This window comes from Trichoderma gamsii (genome assembly GCF_001481775.2).
Source record: "Trichoderma gamsii strain T6085 chromosome Unknown Scaffold_28.2, whole genome shotgun sequence".
NCBI classification, from domain to species: domain Eukaryota; kingdom Fungi; phylum Ascomycota; class Sordariomycetes; order Hypocreales; family Hypocreaceae; genus Trichoderma; species Trichoderma gamsii.
This window is the reverse complement of record NW_020171365.1, coordinates 417,739-443,564: the sequence shown is the minus strand read 5'-3', so window position 1 is coordinate 443,564 and position 25,826 is coordinate 417,739. Positions and strand designations below refer to the sequence as shown.

General features: G+C 49.3%; 11 protein-coding genes across 11 annotated transcripts; 6 read left to right on the top strand and 5 right to left on the bottom strand.

Annotated features, from left to right (window-relative positions):
- Positions 1–341: 341 nt before the first annotated feature.
- On the top strand, positions 342–1,000 carry TGAM01_v207598 (serine hydroxymethyltransferase; the record flags this gene model as incomplete). Its single annotated transcript, XM_018810960.1, has 4 exons — positions 342–479; positions 537–593; positions 654–747; positions 810–1,000. The coding sequence occupies 4 exons, from the start codon at positions 342–344 to the stop codon at positions 998–1,000; spliced, it is 480 nt and encodes a 159-aa protein (XP_018655824.1).
- A 60-nt stretch (positions 1,001–1,060) lies between these two features.
- Positions 1,061–2,164, top strand: TGAM01_v207597 (serine hydroxymethyltransferase, mitochondrial; the record flags this gene model as incomplete). Its single annotated transcript, XM_018810961.1, has 1 exon — positions 1,061–2,164. The coding sequence occupies one exon, from the start codon at positions 1,061–1,063 to the stop codon at positions 2,162–2,164; it is 1,104 nt and encodes a 367-aa protein (XP_018655825.1).
- Positions 2,165–2,426: 262 nt separating this feature from the next.
- On the bottom strand, positions 2,427–4,964 carry TGAM01_v207596 (isochorismatase; the record flags this gene model as incomplete). Its single annotated transcript, XM_018810962.1, has 1 exon — positions 2,427–4,964. One exon carries the CDS (start codon positions 4,962–4,964, stop codon positions 2,427–2,429), a length of 2,538 nt encoding a protein of 845 aa, XP_018655826.1.
- A 1,156-nt stretch (positions 4,965–6,120) lies between these two features.
- TGAM01_v207594 (hypothetical protein) lies at positions 6,121–10,981 on the top strand (the record flags this gene model as incomplete). Its single annotated transcript, XM_018810963.1, has 7 exons — positions 6,121–6,865; positions 6,935–7,637; positions 7,706–8,276; positions 8,341–8,438; positions 8,496–10,523; positions 10,591–10,666; positions 10,745–10,981. 7 exons carry the CDS (start codon positions 6,121–6,123, stop codon positions 10,979–10,981), a joined length of 4,458 nt encoding a protein of 1,485 aa, XP_018655827.1.
- A 341-nt stretch (positions 10,982–11,322) lies between these two features.
- Positions 11,323–14,496, bottom strand: TGAM01_v207595 (hypothetical protein; the record flags this gene model as incomplete). The annotated part of the gene is made up of 1 exon (XM_018810964.1): positions 11,323–14,496. The coding sequence occupies one exon, from the start codon at positions 14,494–14,496 to the stop codon at positions 11,323–11,325; it is 3,174 nt and encodes a 1,057-aa protein (XP_018655828.1).
- Positions 14,497–16,510: 2,014 nt separating this feature from the next.
- On the top strand, positions 16,511–17,626 carry TGAM01_v207593 (hypothetical protein; the record flags this gene model as incomplete). Its single annotated transcript, XM_018805626.1, has 4 exons — positions 16,511–16,597; positions 16,658–16,838; positions 16,918–17,183; positions 17,246–17,626. The coding sequence occupies 4 exons, from the start codon at positions 16,511–16,513 to the stop codon at positions 17,624–17,626; spliced, it is 915 nt and encodes a 304-aa protein (XP_018661286.1).
- Positions 17,627–18,285: 659 nt separating this feature from the next.
- Positions 18,286–19,285, bottom strand: TGAM01_v207592 (hypothetical protein; the record flags this gene model as incomplete). The annotated part of the gene is made up of 2 exons (XM_024550129.1): positions 18,286–19,163; positions 19,246–19,285. The coding sequence occupies 2 exons, from the start codon at positions 19,283–19,285 to the stop codon at positions 18,286–18,288; spliced, it is 918 nt and encodes a 305-aa protein (XP_024405149.1).
- Positions 19,286–19,622: 337 nt separating this feature from the next.
- Positions 19,623–20,058, top strand: TGAM01_v207591 (cytochrome c oxidase subunit 7; the record flags this gene model as incomplete). Its single annotated transcript, XM_018805624.1, has 4 exons — positions 19,623–19,646; positions 19,745–19,787; positions 19,867–19,897; positions 19,965–20,058. 4 exons carry the CDS (start codon positions 19,623–19,625, stop codon positions 20,056–20,058), a joined length of 192 nt encoding a protein of 63 aa, XP_018661284.1.
- Positions 20,059–20,717: 659 nt separating this feature from the next.
- Positions 20,718–21,269, bottom strand: TGAM01_v207590 (hypothetical protein; the record flags this gene model as incomplete). The annotated part of the gene is made up of 2 exons (XM_018805623.1): positions 20,718–20,877; positions 21,043–21,269. The coding sequence occupies 2 exons, from the start codon at positions 21,267–21,269 to the stop codon at positions 20,718–20,720; spliced, it is 387 nt and encodes a 128-aa protein (XP_018661283.1).
- A 55-nt stretch (positions 21,270–21,324) lies between these two features.
- Positions 21,325–22,357, top strand: TGAM01_v207589 (hypothetical protein; the record flags this gene model as incomplete). The annotated part of the gene is made up of 2 exons (XM_018805622.1): positions 21,325–21,381; positions 21,731–22,357. 2 exons carry the CDS (start codon positions 21,325–21,327, stop codon positions 22,355–22,357), a joined length of 684 nt encoding a protein of 227 aa, XP_018661282.1.
- Positions 22,358–22,847: 490 nt separating this feature from the next.
- TGAM01_v207588 (hypothetical protein) lies at positions 22,848–24,225 on the bottom strand (the record flags this gene model as incomplete). The annotated part of the gene is made up of 2 exons (XM_018805621.2): positions 22,848–23,853; positions 23,915–24,225. The coding sequence occupies 2 exons, from the start codon at positions 24,223–24,225 to the stop codon at positions 22,848–22,850; spliced, it is 1,317 nt and encodes a 438-aa protein (XP_018661281.2).
- Between the last annotated feature and the right edge of the window lie 1,601 nt (positions 24,226–25,826).

Genomic DNA, 25,826 nt, shown 5'->3' with positions numbered 1-25,826 from the left:
GGCAGGCCGCGAAGCTCTGCGCAATTGGGTACCTGGCAGACATGTAACTGCGCTCGCTAGTAGGCGGCAAACTATACTGCCTTGGGTTGTATGCGGGGATGGCGAGACTTGCAGCCGGATAATCACGGTCAGGCCAGGCCACGGAGCGCCGCATTTCAACCCACGCGATCGGAGGTGGTTGCGGCAAGCAGCGCCGCTACGATTCCTCGCCGGGCTATTTTGTTCTCCGTCGCAGCATCCTCGCAGGCTCGATATTTAGCCGCCTCGCCCTTTATATTTCCTGTCTGCGTCGTAATTGAACCTGGGCGCCTCACGTCTCCAGCCTTCAAGTCCTTGACGCCATGGCAGCTTATTTGCGAAGCAGGGCTATGCCTTTTGGCAGCTTGAAGAGGCTGGCCACAAGGCCACCGTCTGTGACTGCAGCAGCTCTGGTCGCTCGACGAGCAAAGGCTTCACTGGCCCAAGATGGCCAGCAGCAGGTCGGCAAAGCTCCAATTGGCCATGTCAGGCATCATGTACTAACAATGAGCCAACAGCTTCTCTCGGCGCATCTCGAGAAGGCCGACCCGGCTGTTTTTGACATCATTGAACGAGTCCGTCTCTGAAGAATCAGCCCACATAGCAAGTGTTGCGCATGCTGAGCCCTGGAGTAGGAAAAAACGCGACAGAAGCATTTCATCAATCTGATTCCGTCAGAGAATTTCACCTCCCAGGCCGTACTAGATGCGCTGGGCAGTGTCATGCAGAGTACGTAAACGTTGGAGTCGCCGAGTGGCTGCTCAGAGTAACTAACGGATATTCCCCTGCAGACAAGTACTCGGAGGGCTACCCTGGTGCCCGATACTATGGCGGCAATGAGGTTATCGACCAGTCCGAGAGACTATGCCAGCAGCGAGCACTGGAAGCATTTGGCTTGGATTCCAAGAATTGGGGAGTCAATGTACAGGGCAAGTCAAGCACTATTCGAATATTCGAAGCTTCTGCGTTACAAGTAAATTAACCATTGCTATATGCAGCTCTTTCTGGCGCCCCGGCAAACCTCTATGTGTACTCAGCACTCATGGATACTCATGACCGACTGATGGGCCTTGACTTGCCTCATGGCGGACATCTTTCCCATGGCTACCAGACGCCGACCAAGAAGATATCTGCAGTGTCAAAGTATTTTGAAACTCTGCCTTACCAACTGGATGAGCGTACCGGCTATATCGATTACGATAACCTTGAAAAGCTGGCCACCATCTACCGACCCAAGATCATCATTGCCGGAACCAGTGCTTATAGCCGCTTGATTGATTACCAGCGCATACGGGAAATTTGCGACAAGGTCAACGCTTATATGGTGGCAGATATGGCGCACATCTCTGGTCTTGTTGCGGCCAAGGTGTTGCCCGGTCCATTCCCCTTCGCTGACATCGTCACCACCACTAGCCACAAGAGTCTCCGTGGCCCCCGGGGAGCTTTAATCTTCTTCCGTAAAGGTGTTCGAAGGCAGAACCCAAAGACAAAAGTGGACGAAATGTACGATCTTGAGGGTCCAATCAACAACTCCGTTTTCCCCGGTCACCAGGGTGGTCCTCACAACCATACCATAACGGCTCTTGCTGTAGCGCTGAAGCAGACACAGACGCCTGAATTCCAGGCCTATCAGTCCCAAGTTTTGGCAAATGCCAAGGCCTTCGCCAAGCGTCTTGGAGAAGACAAGGGAAAAGGCGGCCTGGGATATAATCTTGTCAGTGGCGGTACCGACAACCACCTCGTTCTCGTCGACCTTAAGCCCCATGGCATTGACGGCAGCAGAGTGGAGCGTGTTCTGGAACTAGTTGGCGTTGCTGCGAACAAGAACACCGTCCCAGGCGATCGATCAGCCTTGGTGCCTGGCGGTCTTCGTATGGGAACGCCCGCCATGACAACTCGTGGCTTCCGTGAAGACGATTTTGTCCGCGTAGCAGATGTTGTTGACCGAGCTGTCACCATTGCGACTCGCATTAACAAGACTGTGCGAGCGGCAGCTCAAGAGCGAGGTGAAAAGTCGCCCGGCAAGCTCAAGCTTTTCGTAGAGCATCTGGGCAATGGAGACAGCGATCCGGAGATTGTGCAGCTGAAGAGCGAGGTCGCGGACTGGGTGGGCACATACCCTCTCCCTTGGGACGCGGCTCAATAGTTGAATCCCATATGGCAAAGCCCTGTTCAAAGTACTGTATCCTTAGATAGTTAAATTGAAGGATTCTATCACCACTGTGGGCATCCCGCCTGCGGATTCAGACGTTCCTCTGCAGCTTTTGATTCTTCAATTTGTTAAATCACGTAGAAGCATTTTGTAAAGCTCTACATGTACATTAGACTACAAGGTAATTGGATGACAGAAAGATTAGATTAGTGAAAGGTTTATGACTATTTTCTCCTCTCTTAGTAAGACGTTGAAACTAGCGATTTCCTACAGCAGTAACCACGTTATCCAACTGTCGAACAGCCTCATAATACTTCTGCAACCCGTCTAGACCTTTAAATGCTACTTCTGAGCCGTGCTCTTCTACGATGGAATACAGAATCGGCCAGACGACAAAGTCAGGAAGGGTGAGAGAATCTTCACATAGGAATGGAACTCGCTCATTTTTCGAAACGTCGACAATGTAACTGTCCCAAACAGCAAGTTCTTGCTTCAATGTCACAGGTAGTGCTCCGGCACGAGTCCCTGTACTTCCATCGCCACTCAGTTGGCGCCAGAGATTGAAGAACTTCATTCCTTGTTGAAATTGGCTGAACAGTTTAGCAAGTTCTGATGGATTTCGAGTGGCAGCTCCTGATCCAGTGACACGGCCCGGGTCATAGCGCGAGTAAAGGTAGAGCATAATAGCCATGTCGCCATGAATGACCGATTTAGCGGCATCATTATCAATGAACTTTATGGGAAGAGACCACAATGCTGGCGGGTTTGTTTGGTTCTCGTTATGGGATTCGGAGCCAGAAGCCATGCTGCCCTTGGCATACTTAATGCCATACTCGGCCAGCATAAGTGCGATGCGCATATTCACTATTGGGTCCGCAGAAGCAAAGAACCTGGGAGAGTTGCTAATATGCAGCACGTCAAAACCACGGCCGTAATGAGCAGACCAGTCAAAATCTGAGGCATGATTCTCCGTGCCGAATGCCTGAATCATTTTAACAGCTTCGGGGCTCTGACCGTTGCTTATGGGATGCGCGGTGTCGCGGGTCCTGCCGGTTGCCCCCTGACCCCAGATAATAGTCTCATCACGATCCAGAAACGTTCCAATGTGTCTAAATGTAAGCGATATACGGCGCCCCGAAAACGCCAGTTCTGCAGCTGACTTGTCGCGATCTGCGCGCTTGTCTCTTCGGATGGCGTGCAGCCACTTCATATTAGTCTGCAGGCCCATGCGACAGAGTGAGTTGTGAGGAAGGCGAGCACGCTGAATCTTTCGCTTCTCCTCCTTACTTATTGCTGCTGCTGCTGCTGCTGCTGCTGCTGCCGTCCCAGAAAGATCCCTTTCCAGCCTCTTAGTTCTTAGTATCATGGTTCTTTCCGCTCCAAGGCTGACGTTTGCGATATAAGACCCCTTTACAATGTCTAGCGTTTTGTCGCTATGCTCGGAAATGTAGTCATTTCCGTCGCGATAAAATTGAATGAGGACATGGTTTAGAGGATGACCAAGATGCTTCTCAATTTCGGCTTTGATGGCTTGGACCGTTGGAGAGAAGGACAGCAGGGGCGGGGATTCGTCGGCAGGGTGACGATACACTGGCATCGTGCCATCTTCGTCCACTTGGCCTTGAACTGCGACGAGTCGAGGAACCTCTCCGCCCTGGTGGGACATTCGCTGCCAAAGAACCTCTTTCTCAAGCTTATCAAAAGCTTCGTCCGCTAAAGGCTTTGGCAGGGCATCATATATGACGTCTGTGTCACCTTCGCACAGTTTGGACTGAGATGACGAGTCACTTTCGTTTTCAGCATCGGCAACACGCCCCGTTGGGCCATCTCCAACCACAGGCTGGTCTTTCTCACTCTCTTTTTCAACTTCAGTGGTGGCCTCTTTAGGCTCTTGAGATTCGCTCTTGGCTTTCGGGGCCCGGTTGACCTTGCCTACAGCAGAGCTAGGGCCGGATGGGCTGGAATCTAACTTGAGACCAGACAGGGACTGTATGATGTCTTCATCGGTGCTAGCGACGGCCTTTGCCCGTTTAGCAGATGTTGGTTCACCTGGAGTCTTGGTTTCTGATTTGCTTGGGGCTAAGGTCTTGAGGACCTCTTCCGAGGGTAAAATCTCACAGCCAGTTAGCTCAATGAGATTCTTTATCGCCGCAGCCTGCCTAGACTTGTGGCGATACCCACAGCAGTCTTCTATGACTGTAATGGCCATACCGTGGCCGGCCGCTTCCATGGCGGTAGCATAGACACCGATATTCGCAAGAGAGCCGCAGATGAAAACTTCAGTAACCATTCTACCACGCAAGGCGCGCAACAGCTGTGTGCCATGAAACGCTGAGTAGTAAGACTTTGTTAATTTGAGGTCCTTGCTGTGAATGGCCTCCTCGATAGCCAATGGGACGTTGCTCCCCGGATCAGAAGAAGTCTTGGCGTGCAAAGGCTCTTCGTGGCTTAGAAAAGCTTCAGGGTCTAAAGGTTCGTCAGAAGAAGGCTCAGTAACAATTGGCCTGCCCTTATTTCGAGAAGATGCAGGTTGCGAAGCGGGTGGGTTCTCTGATAAAATGATCTGATCGTCATCAGTCGAACGAGCCTTGTCAAATCGAGAGTGAATCCAGATGACATCCCCCACAGAGCGAAAGGCGGTTGCTATCTCAGCTGTGCGTTTGACAAATCCCTCGGGGCGATTAACAGGCAACGCTGGATCAGCATCGCCGATGAACTCATTTTGAAAGTCAACCACAATGAGAGCTTTGCGTGTTGTGATCTGCGGTAGTGCGGCTTGGTCGAAAGCAAACATTTTGCCCAGCTAATTGACAAGCAATTGATTATAAAACGTGAGCGTGTTGTGAATTATCAAGATGGAACGAAGATGGCTCTTCCGCTTGACTCAGAGTCGTTGACTGAGTCTATGTGGACTGAGGCGGGATGTTTAGCTGAAGAACGGCCGGTATGTGAAAGATGGCTTGAGCACGTCTCGACACCATTCATTGAAGACAGCCAGCGAAGCACAGCCGACGGTTGGCAGAGAAGCTTTACTCTACATTTAGCAATAAAAGATATATCGAAAAGATGGGAGAAGTTGCCAGAAGAAAGAAGACGTCAGGCCCAGCATTCCACAGGGGCGCAGGCCGGTGTTAGCTACGCTAGCCTACACAATTTGGTGTAGTGCGCCATGCAGGCAGAACGCGCCCCAGGAGGAATTATGACAGAGCTGAAGGATCTTCTGAAGCGCGTCGAAAGAAGGGCTTATGGCATAGTGCTGCTTACAGGAGCATGCTGCAACAATAAGGAGAAGACACAGGGTAGACTACAGATATCGAGGCATGTGAAAAATGGTGGATTGAGATGAAGCTCACCGTATTCTGAGAGTCGGGCGATCCGCTGTCACATGCATGCTTCATAGAACGCCAGCTCTGGCTAAAGATGGGACAAAGAAGAATCTCACGCATCAGCTTGGGCACGGTAATTGAAATACTTAGACTCTTAGGCAGTAGCAGCACTCGATAGCATATGCCTGCACAGATAGCTTGTGCTAATATGGTTGCAAGAAAAGAAGACCGTGAAAAGAGACAAAACCCTGAAAAGGAAAGGGAAAAAAAAAGAGAAAAAGCCTCTAGTACAATTGATTAGAAAGAGCAAAATTAAAGATTCGTTCCATCTAAATACACAATTCGTTTATATCTGAGGCAGTAGTAGTAGTTAATTGGCATAGTCTGTATGCTTAGGTGCAGAATGCGGAAGGGTGCTTAGATAATGCAGTAAATAGTGTGCCGATACCACAATGTAGCTAGCCAAAGTGCTGTAGAAGAACTGGGGCATATCAACTTCTCCATTGTACGTTCATTTATCTGCTGATATCTTATCTCTGCACTTCAGGCACTTCTTGTCCAGGCACTCATTCACTTTCCTCCTTCTCTCGCATAAACTACAGGCACCTCTTTTTGCTCTATCTCATGGCCGGTGGTAACAAGAAGAAGAAGAAGCCGGCAGCAAACCCAGCGCGAGGCTTTGCAACGACCTCTGTTGCGTCCAAACCTCGCTTGGAAGTGGTGGAACCTGTAGGATCACAGTCCTCTTCGGGCATCAATACTCCAAAGAATGCCCCTCCAGCCGCCTCAGAAGCTACCCCACCAGCTTCAACGCCAGCCGAACAGCACAGCGAACGGGCACAAGCCAAAGAAGCTGTGCTAAGCCCCGAAGAATTCGAACGACAGCTCGAAGAGTCCGAACTGCAGCTATTTGTAGAAAAGTATTCGCAGAAGGTGAAGCGAGATGCGCAGCGCCAATGCTCCCGGCTCGAGACCGACCGACGCCTGCTTCGAAGCCAGGCAGAGACCATCAATACACCAAAATGGCTACCCCGAGAGTTGATGGACCACATCCTTGATTTGATCAAAGCTGAGAGTCGCTTTTATGCATCTAGCTTGTCATCTGAGAATGCGGGGCCTGGAAAGATGCCCTCTGAAGAGGATTTGGTATCACGCATATGGACCTTGCGACAGGCTCTGTCTGGGGCAGCATTTTCGGAGAGCGTTGTTGAGAGCACTGTACAACATATTTTGGACATTGCGCCGAATATCTCATCTGCCCCTCGGGATTATATATGGGGATTAGAGGAAGCCCTGGAATGGCTTGCTCGTGAAACTCCTCTCGAAGAGCTTCCTACGTATGGGAACAGAACCAAGCCAAATCTCAAAGGTTAGCTTCTTCCATGGCCAGCCAATAACACAAAATCTCCGTTGTAACATCATCTAATGTTTTATTTAGACTCTGCGGACAGTACATCTGCAACTCCTTCTCGCACAGGCACTCCCAAACTGAACGCGGCTGAAGCCAGCCGGAATGAAAAAAGCAAGGTCAAATCCCGATCACCCCCAAAGGCACCTATCGCAACGTTCGATGGCGAAATTGAGCCCGAAGATTTAATACCAGAATATGTCGCTACGAAGAAAAGGCTACTCGAATTGGGCCGTATGGAGAAGAAAGGACCCCAGTCCAAACCCACCACGCAACAAGCCAAAGATATCGAGACAGACTCAACAGTGGCCGTTCTGGAATCCAAATTGAAGAAAATAGAATCTGACGTTCTTTTTGATAAATTTTTGGCAGAGCAGGAATGGAAGAAGGAGAAGGTTGTCTTGGAAAAACAGCTAGCTTTGGCCAGAAAGAACCCTGTTGGTGATCGAGACAGCCAGCTCCAATCGGAAGATCCTGCGACTGAGGTCGCTGAAGATGATGATATCGCTGCTATAGCTGAGAAAATGGCTAAAGACATCCTGGCTGAGAATGCTGAAGATGATGATATTGCAGGCTTGTTTGAGTCTCTTCCACAGAGCGAGGTGAACCCGGCTACTGGAATGCTCCAAACTGTGGTTAACTCTTCAGACGGCACCAAACTTTTTATTCGAGAGTTTTCCAAATGGACAGGCGTCAGTCCGAAACGAGTATTAGAAGAAGCCTGTCGCTCAAGGTATGTGCCATACCGGGCCACTTGTTTCTCAAGATTATTCCTGCAGTGATTGTTAATGTAGCGACTAGGGATCCTTCTGTTAATATTAGGTACACCGTTGTTTCCGAAGCTTCATTTGCCAACCGTCATTCTGTGGACGTTTTGTGGTCCAAGACACAGGAGCTTCCTCAAGTCATTGCAAGCTCAGACGTCGAGGCAACGATTGATCCCACACATTTCAAATTTACCATGACTAACGTCGCCACACCTGATACTAAGCAGTCAGAGGCTTATATCGCTACAGTGGCCCTGTTTCATATATTTAATGGCAATCCAAAAGATGAAAAGGTCAACCTCAAACTTCATCCCGTCTGGCGCGACTTCTGGTCTGAGATGGCCGAAGCCAAGAAATCTCATCTCGATGCGCAGGATCGACTGGTTGTGAAGCAAATCAAAGCTCTTGTCCGCCAGAGACAAGATCAAGAGCTTGAAGATGGCGTCGTTCTACAGGGAGCGTTCCGAGGTCGCAATAATGGCAAGGCCTCTTCAGATGGAGTTGAATCAGGGCACGCTGAGCGGACAAAGCACATTGAAATCGATGAAAACTTGAAGAAAATGTGGACCTTAAAGTCAGGTAGGAAGAAGTACGAGGCTATGCTGGTATGTTATTGATTCGTGCTATCTTCTATCGCATTACTGCTGTGTATTAACAGTATTATGCTAGCAATCCCGAGTCCAGCTTCCAATGTGGAAATCCAAGGGCGAAGTTCTCAACGCTGTGGATAACAATCAGGTGATAATAATCTGCGGCGAGACTGGTTGGTAAGTTCGGTTGTCTCACTCTTTGCCTGATGATGCCTATTGCTCACTGTGTTGCAGCGGTAAAAGCACCCAGGTACCAGCTTTTTTGCTGGAGCATGAACTGTCACAGGGTAAACAGTGCAAGGTCTATTGTACAGAGCCTCGTCGTATATCTGCCATATCTCTCGCCCGTCGTGTAAGCGAAGAGCTGGGCGACGAAAAGGGCGACTTGGGGACTTCTAGATCCCTTGTTGGTTATTCTATCCGCCTTGAATCCAACACATCCAAAGAAACACGGCTTGTATACGCCACCACCGGAATTGTCATGAGAATGCTTGAAGGGTCCAACGATCTCCATGAAGTTACACATTTAGTACTTGATGAAGTACATGAACGCTCCATTGATAGCGACTTCCTTCTCATTGTTCTTAAACGCCTCCTCAAACGCCGGAAAGATTTGAAGGTTATTTTAATGTCTGCGACTGTGGATGCCGAGCGGTTTTCCGCATATCTAGGTGGCGCGCCTGTTTTAAATGTTCCAGGAAGAACCTTCCCGGTGCAGGTCCGCTACCTAGAAGATGCTGTTGAACTTACCGGCTATGTTCCCAGCACATCGGAATCCGATCGACTAGTTGACCTCGATGACGATGCTCCTGAGGCGACGGAAGTAGACGGCTTGAAAACGGAGATAGCACAGAGCCTCACTGGTTACTCAAATAGAACCAAAGCTGTTCTTGCTCAGATGAACGAATACCAGATCGACCTTGATCTCATTGTGGAACTCATCTCTCGAATTGCTACCGACGAATCGCTGCAAGAGTACAGCAACGCAATCTTGGTCTTTTTACCTGGTATTGCAGATATTAGATCGCTAAATGATATGCTGTTGGGAGATCCTCGATTCGCTCAAACTTGGCTTGTCTATCCTCTCCACTCCACGATTGCCATGGAGGACCAAGAAGCAGCTTTTCTCGTACCACCCCAAGGGATGCGGAAGATTGTGCTGGCGACGAATATTGCTGAAACTGGTATCACCATTCCGGATATCACTTGCGTGATCGACACAGGCAAGCATCGTGAAATGCGCTTTGATGAGAAGAAGCAGCTTTCTAGGCTGATTGATACCTTCATATCGAGAGCAAATGCCAAACAGCGTAGAGGACGAGCTGGCCGAGTGCAAAATGGACTTTGCTTCCATATGTTTACTCGGTATAGGCACGATACTCTTATGAGCGATCAACAAACCCCAGAGATGCTCCGGCTTTCCTTGCAAGACTTAGCCATTCGAGTCAAGATATGCAAGATAGGGGGTATTGAGGAGACGTTGGGCGACGCTTTGGACCCCCCCTCGGCGAAGAATATACGTCGCGCAATCGATGCGCTTGTGGACGTTCGTGCTTTGACAGGCGCTGAAGATCTTACACCGCTTGGACATCAGCTGGCAAGATTACCTCTGGATGTTTTCCTAGGAAAACTCATCCTACTGGGCTCGATTTTCAAATGCCTGGATATGGCTATCACTGTCGCTGCAATCTTATCATCCAAATCGCCATTTTCTGCCACTTTCGGACAGCAGCAGCAGGCAAATAATGCCAGGGCCGCTTTCCGTCGCGCAGACTCGGATGTTCTAACAACCTATAACGCATACCTGGCGTGGAAGAGGGTGTGCCAGTCGAGCGGGAACATAGGCAAAGAGTTTCAATTCTGCAGGAAGAACTATCTCAACCAGCAGACACTCACGAATATAGAGGATCTGAAGGGTCAGCTTCTGACCTCCCTTGCAGACTCTGGATTCTTGTCGTTGACAGAGGAAGAGCGACGGGGCCTCTTGAAGCTGCGGTATTCTTCAGGTGGACGCGGCCGCCGCCAACAACAATTCGTCGATGTGCCCCAGCGAGTAAATCTAAACAGCGATAACGACTTGGTTTCGACTTCTGTTATAGCATGGAGCTTCTACCCTAAGCTTCTTGTCAGAGATGCTCCGGGCTCAAAAGGACTTCGCAACATTGGAAATAATCAGTCCATAAGCCTACACCCAACTTCGGTCAACCGTGCTCTTTTCGATGTGAGGTGGCTATCTTACTACACCATAATGCAAACGAAATCGTGAGTCATCATCCTATTCTAGGTTTTGATATATTCATGTCTGAGGCATGGCTAACCAACGTTATAGGGTTTACCGTGCACAGGAAACCAGCGCAACAGAGCCTTTTGCGATAGCACTACTGTGTGGTGACGTACGCTGCGATGTAAGTCATATATTTCCATCTTAAGATTCTACTCCACAATACCAGAGTTGCTAACCATCTATGCCTCTCCAAATTCAGCTTTATTCCGGTGTTATAGTATTGGACGGAAACAGGGGTCGATTTGCTATCCCTGATTGGAAGACGATGCTCGTAATCAAAGTGCTGCGTACGCGACTGCGCGAGCTACTTAACAGAACTTTCAAGCAACCGGGGAAACTGCTCACAGCACAGCAGGAGAAATGGTTCGACGTGTGGCAACGCTTATTTTCCCAGGATTTCAATCAGGATAAGAATGTGGGCACCGTGAACCTATAGTATTTTGACCTGAGTAGGCATCTTCTTTTATTTCTTCTCTTCACTAGCTGGGAAATGGACTTGGCTTGCAGCATTCAGACGCAAAATTAGAATCAGTGTAAAACCACACTGGGGGTTATCAGGATAGGCATATCCATCTAGGCGAAACGGTTAGTCACGATTTACATCGAAAGTAAGAACAAAGGTGGTGCCTGGATTAGGCACGCAATAGATTTGAATTTGACATTAAAAGAGTAGAATTACTATTACTTCTTGTTGCAACACATACATGTAAATAATGTGTACCATGTCGGAGTAAGCCAAAAATCATATCAGGGTATATACCTATTACTACCTACGACTCAGTTGCCGTCCTCCTTGTTATTCTTATTATCCTTCGCAGCTGAGCCTTTTAAAAACAGCTCTTTAAAGTCCGCGTTACTCTTCGCCCCTGGTTTTGTGTCTTCGGCCGTAGATTTCACATTAGACCTTGGTAAAATTTTCGGGGTAGGGAAACCGCCTCCACGCTTTGGACCTGGTCTCCCTAAAGCAGGTCGCCTAATCATTGACGACGGTATGAAGCTCTTCTCCGTGCCACCAGCCGGCTTGTCTTTCTTGGTCTCGTTCTGGTTACGAGGGACAATACGATCCTGCACTCTCTCGGCCTTGGCATGACGAAGATCGTCAAGAGAACCGACTCGTAATTTGCGGCCTTCAAACTCCATGTTGCTGAGCTGTAAGCTTGCCTTGCCCGCCGCGGAAGAGTCTGCAAATTCAATCTTTACGCCGCCATGGCTGGGCTGGAGGACGAGCTTGACGATTGGTCCAAACGGCTCAACAAGTGCTCTCACTCGGGCGTCGTTGACAGTGTCAGACAAGCCCATGAGTGCAATGGTGCGTGCAGCAATATCGGCAGCGGTAGCGGAGCCTCCCATTGCTATGTCGCCATCTGCATCTTCAGTCGCTTGAGATGTTGGAGTTGCACGGTCGTGTGATACACTCTGGGCCGTAGGCTTCACATTCGAGGGCTTTGAGATTTCAACCTGAAGGATTTGGTTGAAGAACTTGGTCTTATTCAGCTCTGATGCAGCCTTTTCAGCCTGGTCTTTTGTTTCAAAGTCGACGAATGCAAATCCGCGACCCTTTCCGTTAATACTTCGGGGAACGTTTATTCTTGCAATGGTTCCATATTTTGAGAAGACCTCTCGGATTTCCTCTTCTGTAGTTGAAGGGCTCAACCCTGAGACATGGACTTCTCGGCCCTCGGCAACAGCACCCTCTCGATTCTTCTTGCGGTTGGGGTCTGAGTATTTAGCCAAGAGCTTGTACTTGCCATTAAGTAGAATGCCTTCTTTGGCCACGGCTTTGGCAGACGCATCGCTGTCACGGAAAGAGACGTAGCAGAAACGACGATGCGAGTTGACCTTTAAGCTAGGCCACCGAATGCTTAAAATATCTCCACAGTCTTGAAATAGCTGGCGAATATATTCTTCATCAGCGGTAGGCGGGTAGTTTGCAACGTATATCGTCAAATCGTGACCAGACTGGACGGTGAGTTGAGATTGCCCAAAGAACTTACCATCCCTGAGCAATGCGGATCGAGCCTCATCTGGAGCACTGAATTCAATCAATGCCGTTGAAGACTGACTATCCTTTTCTCGAACAAATGCCGTGATATTGTTTATATGGCCATACTCTTTAAAGTACTGGCGAAGTTTTGTCTGAGTAACTTCAGCGGGAAGGTTTTTAACAATCACAGACGTATTCTCTCTGTCTCTGCGCAGGCCAGACTGAGCTTCGCGTGCTTCCTGCTCGCCTTTTTGGCGCTTGTTGGTGCTAGCATCTTCCCGAGATTCGGCAGCATCTTCTAGTTTCCTCTTTGTCTGGCTTGAGGAAGCATCCTCCTCTCCAGTAGGTTCACCAGGGTCGGCCGCTGTCTGTGCGCTGTAATAAGCAGCATACGCAGTAGCCTTTTCTTCTTCTTCTAGCTTACGTCGCTTTGCAACGTTGTTTCCGGCTTTTTGCACCATGTCTGCCGCCTTGCGTACAGAACGTGATATTTCATAGTCGTTGCAATGCTGCATATAAACTTCCAGCACTTTTTCCGGCCAGTCAATTGTTGATCGGTTCACAGCACGCTGAAGGACAGCGGTCGCAAGCACCGGTATTCGGAAATTGCCACCTGCGGAGGAGGGCGTAGGACTATTGGATGAGTTGGTGGAAGAAAAGATGAGCATCTCCCACATGTAGTAGCGAAACCAGAAGTCATGGCTATCGGCATGGATTTGAGCCTTGGCCAGCTTATTCCACTGCAATCTTGCCTCATCTACGGCGTTTTTCTTCTCAGTCAAGTACTGGATGTAGATACGCTCAAGTCGAAACTTTGGATCGCCCTGGAAGTCTTTGCCATAGAGTCTCTTGCCTACGACCTCAACATCCTCTAGAGCGGCACTTAGGCCGACGTCCGCCACGTCGACAGCCTCGTCGGTGGCGCTTGCGTCCATTGCAGTACGCTTGAGAAAGCCGCACCAAGCTACATACATCTCGATCATGCTCTCCATTCCATGCTTGTATAGCTGATTTTCGCTCGTTGCGGCATGCTTGATGGACTCCACTTCGGAAAAATCTAATCTCGCCTCCTCTGCGCATAGTATTAACCTATTCCATAAGCGACCAGACCAGGGGCAATGCTGAACGGCTCGACGAAGGGCGTTGAGAAGAAATTCAGGGGCTTTCGTGTCGGCATATGAGGAGGAGAGAAAAACAATGTACTCGTGCCAAACCGATTCTTCGGTCGCGAATGTACCGGTCAAAGCTCTGGCATAGAGTCCACAGCAGAGGTTGAAGCTGATATCGGTGCCGTCTTGGCCGCCATCAACCTGTGATGTCTCCCACTCGAGATATTCAATCATGGTCTTCTTTTGTGCCTCAACGTCTTCGGCTCGAGACGCCTGTTGCAGCTTGAGTTCGAAGGAATCTCGTTTGCCCATGAGCTGCTTTGCATCTTGAGATGACGCCGTAATATCCTTCATCGAATCTTCCCATGCAGCTCGATTGTATTCCGATAAAAAGGTCGAGTACATCTGCGATGTCGCGTCCCACGTGAGATGAGGCGTTGTCAATCGGTTACGGTAGAGGTGCGTGATGCGTTTAACGCCCTCTGGCGTTTTTGTCTTTTCCAGCAGTTCCATTTCAAGAGATACCCAGCGGTCCCAGAGAAGATGGCTATCATTGATGCGGTATTTGATAGCCTCGTAGCCCTGCTGCCACAAGCCAAGGGCAGCTTCAAACGAGAAAAGCTCACGACCCATCATTTGCTCTTCCTCTGGCCATCCGGCGGTATCAGACTGGCTATCCGCCCAGAGCGACCAGAAATAATTACAGTATGCCAGCCATATTCTCAGGCTGCCCGGCTCTGCGCCAACAGCGCGTTTGAAAAACTCGACGACATTTACGCGTTTCTCGAGGTCAGATGCGTTGCGGATGGTTTCGTCGAGATAGGCCAGCCAGCTGTCCTCGCCTACAGGGTTAGCCATGATCGCCTTCTTCGTTCTTTCTGGCAAGGCATCACAGGCCTGCAGTGCACGCCAAGTGTTGCCGCAGAGATGCAAAAGGCGATTCGAGGGCGATTGGTTGCTAGACGAGGTGAGAAAAGGCTGGCTTGGATGGCTGACGGCAAGCTGTTTTCGCTAGAAGAGCTCTGTAGATGAGATCTGCGAATGTAATTGCTGAGGGTGCCGCTAGTCAGTGCGATGACAAGCTGTCCAATGGCACCCCCTGTCACGCCTTTCCTTTTTATGCTTTGAAAGATAACCTGTCCTATGATTCGGTTACGGATGATTAAAGTTCCGATCCAAATTTAACCATGAAAATATTACTTATTAAACTTTTAATAGCGTTATTTTAATATAAAATAGATATAAAATAAATATAAGAAATGCGTTTATTTTTAATTGCTTATACAAAAAACTTACTAGTGTTTACAAACAAAATTCTTCTTAGTTAAAATATTACTGTAGTTTTATAAAAAGAAATAAATTATAATAAAAGGCAGCTATTACTATGAGATAGGTAACGGGGCGCGGGGGGGGGGGGGGGGGGACAGCTTTATATGTACTCGCCGCTAGTGCGCCTGCCTTGCCTTACAGGTTGGTGCAGGTGGTAATGGATTGATGGCTTCGGAACCTGATGGTACCTACGTTAGTGGGCAAGCCTGGTGCTGAGTGCACTGATTGCAGCACGGCTGCGACCAACGGCTACCATGTACGAGGTATAGGCAGGTCTTCGCTGCTCTCATGGGAGGAGGGATCGCCCAGCTACCACACCATCCGAAGTTCTTAATATAGCTGCCACTCACATGACAATCGACTTCTTCAGGAACAAGCATCTCTACGCTGCATTACATAAAAGCAGCTCGGTTCTCTCTAGCTCTGTGTGGGTAAATTTGCTTCTATTGTTACTGAAGACTCGGCATATAGTCTACATATTGCACTACTCAGCGCGCGTACTCGCTTACACCAAACACCGTAACAGTAGCCAGCTGCTTCACAGGGTAACGGCTCCGCCATTGAATCAGATGCATATCCCTAGGCGCGGAAGATTACTGCTGCTACAAGTAGGTGGCAGCACTAAGAATAACCTACAGTAATGTTAATTGCTAAAACAATGCACCCGCAGACACTAGGCGCTGTCCGTGCCAGGGCCTGTTTGCTGCCTCGCATATTCGTCCACAGGCTGACACGCGACCTGCCCGTCTGTTTAGACCCTAAGCCATGATTCCACGTTTCACATGCCCCCTACTTTGCAGAATGCAGCAGGTACCCAGTCTGGCTAGGAGTCAGGTACAGCATAAACCGCCGTTTGCTGCGCGTTATTAGCGCTGGCTGGTGCTGAAGGTGGGACCCTGGACAAGGATCGCATCCCTATCATCATTAGCTGTAATGATCTACGGAGCCTAGCACGGAGCGCCAAATATACTCGAGGCTCGGCGAAGCCTTCATCTTGCATCTTGCATCCTGACTTGCGACTCTTCATTCTTCTTTTTTTTTTTTTTTTTTCAAACTTCAACCAGGTCTCTGCTGACCACCCACGCTCCCTACGACGTTATTGCGAATTGTACTTCTTACGCTCTTTATTCTCTTGTTTTCGTCTTCTCCCTTGTCGAGCCCCTTCAATGGCCATTCCTGCCGCGAATCTTCGATATTCTCACTAGACCCTTCTCCCTTTACTTGAGAGATTTGCATTCCAATCATTCAGCGTCATTCATTTCCTCGTGTATATTGCGCATTTCAGTGCAAGTTTGTTTTCGCTGCTGTTCGAACCGTGTGTGCTGGTAACTCTCGGTCGACGCCTGTCACATTTTCTGCTGCTTTCTACTGTAGCACTTCCTCCTTAGCTCTGCGACGTTATATGAGCCAGAGAGAAAGACGAGAGAGAGACGTCTGGTGGCTTCAGCCTGTCTTTCTCTCTAATTAGTTTATTTTCGACGACTACTCTCAACTTCCATCTCATCCCTTCTCCTCTCCGAGCGTGAGAGTGACCACTTTCGAAATGCGATCCCTTTTTCCGGTAGTGCTCGGTGCACTAGGCTTGATCTTTGTCGATGGTGTTGTTGCCCAAGATCCACCCGCTTGTGTGGTATGTCGATTCAGCACAATGTTAAAGCCCTGGCAGTTTCTGAGTTAACTGTGATAATAGTCGACTTGCGCGAATCAAGTGAGAAGTGAATTCACACAGTTCTCCTGTACCAGTGCAGATGATGCTGCCTGTTTGTGCGCAAATGCCAATTTTGGATTTGGCGTGCGAGACTGTGGTCAGACTGGCTGCGGTGCTACCGACACCCAGGTTCAGTCTTTTCTAGCTGGGTCGTTTTGTCAGGGTAAGAGTGGACGATATTATGAGTTATGCATCTCGCATTGCGAGAGTTTAACATTGGCTTTATACTCACTCGTGAATAGGCCAACAACTGGCATTCTCTGCTACCGGCGCCTCAGCTCCCCCAACTTCGGGCGTATCATCAACTCCAGCTGCAACAGCACCAACAGATGCCACGACTCCAGCACCAACAGCTCCAGCCACCAGCGCTTCGATCCCGGCTTCATCGATTCCCCCGACTTCAGTGCAGCCCACAGGTCCGCCAACGACAGCACCACCAGCCTCAACAGGGGCTCCGACCTCATCTCCGCCAACATCAACTGCCCCTCCTCCAATTACCTCCGGCGTAGTACGTCTCTCCACATCATGTGAAATTGATTTTGTGAGGTTGCTGACTTGCCATTGTCATAGCATTCGGGCACATTTCCGTTTTCTAATTCGACTTCGTCTGCTGCCCCTTCCACCACCGTCCCGGCCACTTCTGCCTCCTCTACCCCCACTTCTAGCGAGACGGCCGCAGCAGCTCCTGCTGGTGGCTCAGGATTATCTCAGGGTGCGGCCATTGGTATCGGAGTCGGAGTTGCGGGTGGCGTGGTTGCAATTGCCTTTGCTGCTGTCTTCATGTTCCTCAGAAACCGCAACAGGCCCTCTGCCTCTTTTGATATATCCCAACCCCCTTCCAATTCGGGATCTGGACAAGGCGCTTTCGAAAAGTACTCGAATGATATCGAAATGACGTCCAACCGGTACGAAGATATGGTGCCTCGACAGCAGCCAAGGGTGATGGTATGATTACGTGTCGTTGTCTGCTATAGTCTTCAGAGCAGCTAGCTATCTGCACTCTGGTAGTGGGACTAGCTCATAAATGAAGACCAATTTCTGTTCATGTTCCATTTGTTTCAACTGCATGGGCTATGCCGCAGGCTATAATTGAAGACTTAATTAAGGCGGTTGTCGGAGACTAGACGATGTATTCACAAGAGGATATCTGTATAATGGGTTATCCGACATCGACTACCGAACAAACAAGAGGATGAAAAGAGAAAGATAACACCGGTTGCGGGTAATGTCAAGCTAAGGCTCGATTTACAAATCCATAAAGTTAAGCGATGCGGGAACCATATCGGATAAAAGTCTATCCAGTCACCCGACTGTTGTTTTTTTCCTTTCGTTGTACATATATTGATACAGATACATGCTCATTGTCATGCTGACTCTATTGCTGGGTGAAATTTAAACAGATTTGCTTCCGACTGCAACCAACTCGGGTGTCTCTACCATGAATAATATGGTCTCTGGCCGTGTACTTTGCGGTCCGGTAGATGAACCCAAGGGCCTTTCTGTGCCTTCTTCGCCTTCTCCTCCTCATACTCTCTGATTCTGGTCTTTTCTTCCTTTAGGATGACTGTAAAGCCTACGCACGCGCACAGACGTTAGCATGTTGAACAAGCTCATTGTATCATTTGGTTTAGTGGAACAATATTGGCTTGGGATAGCTTACTGGTACTTGGGTGCTGGATAATACCCATCCTTCCACGGCCTTTGTAGTCCAGCTCCTTTCCACGCCAAGGTCCTCGCCCAACCCATGACTGCGCAACGTATAAACGGGTCGGATCCGCAATCTCAATCCACTTGCCATCCTTGGTTTGCACTTTTCGAGGCTTATCCAAAAGGTCACCGTTGACTTTGCCGAGTCCCATACCACGTTGGACAACAGCCATGTCTCGAGCCTCCTCCAGGTGATATTTGACCTCAGCCGCAAATTTCTTTTTTGACCACTGCATTTGCTGAATAGCTTCGTCAACTGGCTTACCGGCAATCTGTCGCGCCAACATGACCAGCTTCTTGACGCTTGTCGGCATAAACTCGCTCTTGTGAAGCAGCTCTCGCTCCGTCATCTTTATCCTCTCCTCCCTGGTCACCTCTCCATTTCGTCGTACCAATTGAATGACCTTTTTCCGCTGCCACCTGATGCGACTCCGAGCATCTGGATCGACCACCATCGCCAAGCTCTCCTTCGTCCTTTCTTCTGATGCCGAGGCGGCAGGTGTTTCAGATGCTGGTTTCGCGGCTTCGATTTCGTCCTGGAAAATGTTGTCCTCTACGCCGCCTCGCATGTTTCTCTGTAGGAATTGTTGTCGTTTCTTGGGGTCGTCCAACTCGGAGGCTACTGGGTCTTGACCTTTGTCACCAGAGTCTTTGGCGCCGGATTTGCCCCAGCCCTTGAACATGTTGATTGACCATTTGTTGCGGCGTTGAACTACCACACCAGTATTTCCCTGAGAAGCAGTTTTTCCCAGTGTCAGCAAAGAAGCTGAGGGAGATTGGCCTATTAATTAGATAGCATGTTAGCCAGCGTATTTCATGCGTGAGCGTTTCTTTTCATCTTTCATTCTTAGGCAATGTCTTACTTGGCAGGGCCAGCCGCCGAGTGGCTAGCCGTAAACTCATTGTTACAGCGGTGCAGGGGCGTGCAGACAGAAGCTCAGCTTGCCAATTCAAAGCCCATTGGAGAGAATCTGCATCTAGCAGTTCTTCAATTCCTCCGAGACATTAGCCCACTAGTAATTGCTAGCATCCAGCCTAAGAGACACTTTTTCCTGCGCCCGATGATCCGCCGAACGAGCGGCATTGTGCCATCACGTGATGACTCTTTAGCGGGATTAACATCAGACCATACCATCGCTTGATCCGTACCAGATTCTACCTTTGCTCTACTGAATCCACCAAACAGCCAAACAAACGCATCTCGAGGCTCCGGAAAAGCTTGGAAAGCTCTCAATTCAAAATGGCCATCGCTCCGATCACTGGCGTACGTCTGCACCCCGACCAATGGCGCAACCGGCGCAGCGAAATTGCTGCCGGTGCTGCTGCAAAGTTGCTCGGGGCTAGCTAACACACATGATGCAGATACTGCGACGACAGCTCATCCTTGACCTCGGCATCGGTCTCGGTAAATAATACCCCGCGAATATCTGCAAGGCTGTAATACAGCTAGGACGACTTGGAGCAATTTACTTACGACGCATTAGGAGCTGGATTTATCATGGGAAACTGGTTCTGGTACGATCTCGAATGAGGAAGAATTTGTCAGAAGTTGCAAGACGAGAAGGTCTAACGATGGGAACAGGTACGGCTACCACATGCCCCGAACCAACGGCCGAGACGAGTACTACGCCAAGAAGGAGGCCAGTCGAGCCCAGGAGCGAACCCAGGCCCAATAGAGGGATACTCTATCTAGAGGGGTAGACGGAGAGGGATGCGACATGGACCACTAATGGTCATATAGAGGTCAAAATACGACGTCAATAGTGTGTCCTTGGCTGTCATTACATGGCTGCTGAGTGTATATCATGGTGGGCGGCTGCAGCTAGGTGAATTTCTACTTAGACCAAGCCTTGAGGCGATCCGATATCTCTTGTCTTGTGATGTGACGTACTTTTCGAGATGCCGTATCTCCTTGCAGAACTACTATTAACACTGCAGGCTCCCTCCCCTTTTGAATATTTGCAGAGTTCTATTCTACGTGAAACGACATCTCTTTTGCTCCGGATGTGTCCAGACCACGTTCCGTAGACAAGTCAACGTTCGTCGCTACTACGATGAAGAGGGCGTAGACATTACATTAACCCCGGAGCTTTACAGCCAACCTTGATGACCATATCCTATACTATAGCCGCCAGTTTAGAGAATCTCATCATTCGCTTGCTAAATCAAGTGCTATTTTATACAATATTATGATGAGGACTGGCGCGAAGCTCCTCAATGGTATGCTCCTCATTGCTTAGCGCGGGCGTATATCAGCGATGCCAAGAGCTCATTAGTCAGAGAGCTTGTAGCCAATTCGTCTTTATTTTTATTGCGATGAAGAAAAGCTGCAGTCTCACGGCGATGCCTCGTCGGGATCATGCCAGTTCGATGACCACTGATGCGGCTTCGGCAGGTCTCTGGGTTTCGTTCCGTCTAAGCCGCCATCTGCCTTGGCCCTCTCCTTTTCCCACGCCGTTGTTTCCACGGTAAATGTTCCTTTTTTGTCTTTACACCTAAGACAGCTGTTAGTTCTCACGGAGCTAAATGAGAAAAATTCCATAAAAAGAGTCCTGATATTATCAATTGAAGTGTCGTAAATACAAGCAATGGCGGGGTGATATGTTAGTGATGTGGTGGGGGTAGATGGCAAACTCGGGATTTTTTCTTCTTCTACTTACCTGCGAAATAGCCGATCTACAGCATAGCATCGAACCGGACTGTCGCGCGACAACGGCCGCTCAACCTCGCACTTGTACTGCAGCATCTGCAACAGCTCGCAGGCCGACAAGTCAATCTTGCGAGACACGCTGCCCGCGCCCTCGACTTTGCGGCGCCGCCCCGACGCATCCTGTTGGATCCGCTCTGGCAGCTCTGAGGCGGGAAATGAGCGGCACGGCGGCGTCATTTTTTTCGCAACCGCGAATTTTTCTGCTTGATTGTTCCCGGCAGAAAGTCAGGCGATGGAGTCTATAGGTGGACAGCTGCTGAAGGCTGTTGAGGAGGCTGACTTGGAAGAGGTGAGCTTGCGACTTTAGACCCTTTGCTTTGTAAGAAGTTGAGTTATGGAGATGTAAATGAAAAATGTTGGGACCATGATATGCTGCGCAAACACACCAAGCCTGTTGCTGAACCACCACATTTGCTTGCAATTGTTCTCTTTTTCACAATGTATTGGATCAAACGACAGCTCTTTTCCCTGATGAGAAGAATAAAATGAAAAGAAGCGAAAAGCCGCATAATTGCTGTGACGAGACTTGAAGATGTAGTGGAAACCCCTTGATAAATACTCCCTTCATGTGTTCACGGTAGACATGTGTAGATTAATTGCAAGTTCGAAACTAATATTGAGCCATGACATACTTCTAGGTACTTGATAATCTTCGCGCAGCTCTTCCCACTCAGCCAGGCGGAACTGGCACCAGACGCATCAAAACCACACACCTGAACGACCTCGACCAACTCACTGCTCAGCAGCTTCGAGCCACCCAGGCTCCCACAATCTCCCTCTCTGGCCGAAGCCTCCCATTAGTATACAAGATAATATCAACACTTGTCTCGCCGCCTCATTCTCTCGCTCTCTTCGTCCTCGACTTCGATGGCCGCTTCGACGCCACTCGCCTCACATGCGCCGAGCAAGACCTGCAGCACGTCTACGTTCAACAGCCGCCATACAGCGAAGGATCCAACACCAACGCCGAGCACATCCGATCGCTCATCGAAGATGCCGAGCGCTTCATGATCTACGAAGACGACTCGGCGGCGTCTCGCACGCGTGAGTGGTGGGGAACCATTCTTCTGGGCGGGCTGGGAGCGGGAGATTTGGTTGCTGGGTGGAAAGGCTGGCTTCACGTTGAGCGTGAGAATGTGGCAGAGTATTCTATGAGAGTGACTTTGGAGGATGCTTTTGAGAGACGCTCTGATAGACAGGAAGTGGTTGATAGGACTGGGTGGGCAGCAACATCACAGTGGGGAGGATTTACATTTGAGGATTGATGCTGCTCGTTACACTGATGTAATCACGCTTTGCGGACAGCAGTGGTCACAATGAATTTCACGACGGTAATGCGCAGGAGTTGTAAGAGTAAATCATCTATAATTTCGAGGTGAAAGACTATCTAGACCATGTCTATATCTTGTTTATGATGATGTCTAAAATATATTCTGTAAAACGTTTGGGGTATAGAAACAGGTTCCACCAGGTTTACCTAGCTAAAAAGGAATGCGTATCAAAAGAAAAGAAAAAGAAAGGAAAGAGTAGATAGAGAGAAGAAAGATGAGAAAAGAATATGATGAAAGAAAAGTAATCAGCGAGTTGCTAGCCTTCGCTTTGAGAAAAAGTTGTGCAAGATAAGAAAAAAAAAAAAAGAATAGAAAAGAAATCTCAATCGTGTCGCAAGATAAAGTCAGCGTAATCAATTTTGTTTCCAACTCCAAATACTCCATCCCATGATGTCTTGCAAAAGTTCAAGGCTGTCGTAACAGCTTATACAGAGATGAGCATATCCTCATCCACGACAGCAACCTCATTCTGGGTATACTTTGGCTCGCTAAAGATAGTGGGCTCGCCAAGGATGGTTTGCTTGAGCGATGAAGTAACCTTCTTGCGCATCTCGCGCTGAAGCCCGTGGTTGACAGCATCAAGGACGTTGGTCACCGTGGCGCGAGGCTTGTACGCCGGCTCTGTGCCCTCCTGGTATACACCAGTCTTGACCAAGATGCTGTACCAGTCATTCTTGGCAACATCGTTGATGGCATTGGTGCCACGGATGTCACTTTCCGGTGTATCGCCAACAAAGTACACCGTCTGCGGGGGGCCAGAAATGCCATGCTCGGTGCTTCGCCACGTTTGCATCAATCGCTCAGCAAACTCAAAGGTAGAGACTTGAGGCTTGCCAAAGGCGTGAGTGTGCAGCTTGCCCTTGCCTTCTGTGAGGTCCTTGAAGGTAATCTCAAACATGCGTCTGAGCGCGCCCATGCCGAGACGCACATGCTCGTGAGCAGCAGACCAAACAACATCATTGTGAGAGAAGTAGAAAGGAGGACCCTGATCAAAAGTCTCGCTGCGAGTGCCAAGTCGACCGCCTTGGGACATGGCAACATCCAGCATGATCTGAATGTCACCGGCCCAGTCGCGAGAATCAGCAAATACAAAGACGGCATCAATGACAACGTCGTCAAAGTTTCGCTCACGAGAGTTCTTGAGCTCTTCAGGCGTCAGCTTTCGGAATGGTGTTGTGGCAGCATTGTGCTTGATGATGTCTCCAGGGGTAACGACATCTTTGAAGCCGTATCCTTCGGCGACGAGACGGCATTTTTCGCCCTCGCCTCCAATAACGAGGACTGTCTTGTACTTTTCGGCCATTTCCCTCATGGGGGTATGTCCGCAGATGAATTGGCCGGACTTAATCTCTCGCTGAAGCTGGCGCGATAGATCTCCGCAGCGCTCTTCTTCAGTCTTGCCGCCGCCATTGGTAAGGAAAATATGAGGGCTAGTGAAGTTGCATGTTAGTCGAGTTACAGAATAAGAGGGCAGAGCTAAGATCAACTTACATCTTCATTCCATATTCATTTTCTCCATCCAGCACTCTCATGGCCTCAATGGCTTCTGGGATGGGGTTTCCACCCCGGACGAGCACGCCGTCGATGTCAAATGCAAATACAAAAGAATCGGCAACGGCGTCCGAGTCGACAGGGGAGATGGGAGTGGGGATGCTGGCGACACTATCTCTGGAGGAGACCGATGCTAGCTCTGGAGAACTAGGCATCGAATCTGAATCTGTTACTCTGGTATCGATGTCCTTCTTGACTGCGGCAACGTGCTGATAGAACTCGGTCTGCTGTTCCTTACTTAGAGACGCCATGATGGAAGATATGGTGATTGTGTTTTTTTTTAGAAAATGGAAATTTGAAAGGGTTTTTTGGGAAGTTGCGTGTATTAAATGCCGGAGCAGAGTCGAGAGGGTACTTTGAGTAGCTGGTGTTCTTGTGGGCTTGATGATTCTACCGTCCTGAACGGTGAGCGTATGTACTCTTTATAGATCTCGCCCTCTTCTCCTTTGCTTCTCTTGCTGCCACCCCTCAGTACTTCCAGCTTGTCTAGACATCTCGACATGGCTCCACTCGAAACCCGCCATAGCACCTTCGAGTCATTTTCTCTCCAGGTTTTCCGCTCAGATTTCGTCAAAACTGTGGAAAGCTGCGATATGTCCCCAATTGTTTATCCACAGCCTGGTCCCACACGCGTGACAATTGCGGGTTGCGGTATCGAGAGGTGACGGCGCTGTGGAGATGGCGCGCGTAGCAACTACGTAGCCATGCTCAAGAGGGTCGAAGAGGCTTGCGGTCTGAAGTGAGGCTTGCAAGGCGAGCTAGCCCAGGCACAAAGAGCCTCAGGGTAGTGGTAGCGAAATGGCGGCCTTGACATGTGATTAGTGACAGGAGTACTTGGAAGATTCTGAGTATCAGGCAAGGGCGTACGTCATAACAGCTGCAATCAATGTTACACGTTTTATCGCAATATCACAACTCTATTTCTTCTCTTGCACAACATGCAATTTTTGCTCTTATCATCGCTACACGTGGAATCAATGGCCAGTAGCCCTGTCTTAGTCGCGGATCTTTGCCACTTACGCCGAAACCGCCAAAAGCGAATGGCGCTCCAAGTGGCAAGCGCCGTCAAAACATGGAACGCAGATTTGCAATCGCGTTGCCATTAACTGGAAAGCGGGCGCCCCCTAGAGTCACTCATGTCAGACAGCGGCATTTTATGGGCGAATGATAACGAGTGGCTGATAAGGGGCAGCTTGCCAGATGGCGCTGAAGTGAGGCAAAGCCCGGCGATCTCATGTGAAGAGGCGCCGAGAACCCCTGGTTCGTATGACTACACGTAGTATATGGTGGGAGGGAAAGCCATCTTACTGGACTGAAGAGAACGAAAAATTTTACGGATGGAAAATAGAACAATGGATAAGCGAAGTCGGTGTAAGAGATTGAAACAGATCGCCTACATCGTAGATCTGAGTGATATCTCGGACCAGGATGGCTTGTTTACAGGGTAAGGAACAAGCCGTGAAAGCTATCTCTTGGAGCTTATATGAGTCAAGTGCTATTCGATTATCTCCTAAGCATCAACAGTATCTGGGGAAATTTTGGGTGCTCCGTGGAGTCGAACAAAGGAGTATCTGTAGTAAAATTTGCGACATGGGCTACCGTCTCGAGTGCTGGCGAGACGGTAGAGCAGATATTCCAGCGTCAAAAAGTACTTCACCTTACTCGGCACATGTCAAAACGAGCGTCGATATGGGCGGCGGTTCTACGCTGACGTCAAAAACGCTCCACCCTTCCGGCACGGAGGCCTGTGAGTGCTCAGCGTCGGGTCCGAAGCGGGGCTGCGGATCTGAGACCGGATGTCTACGGACAGGGGGAGCAACAGGCGAAGCTGAGCGTTGTCAGCACTGTAAAT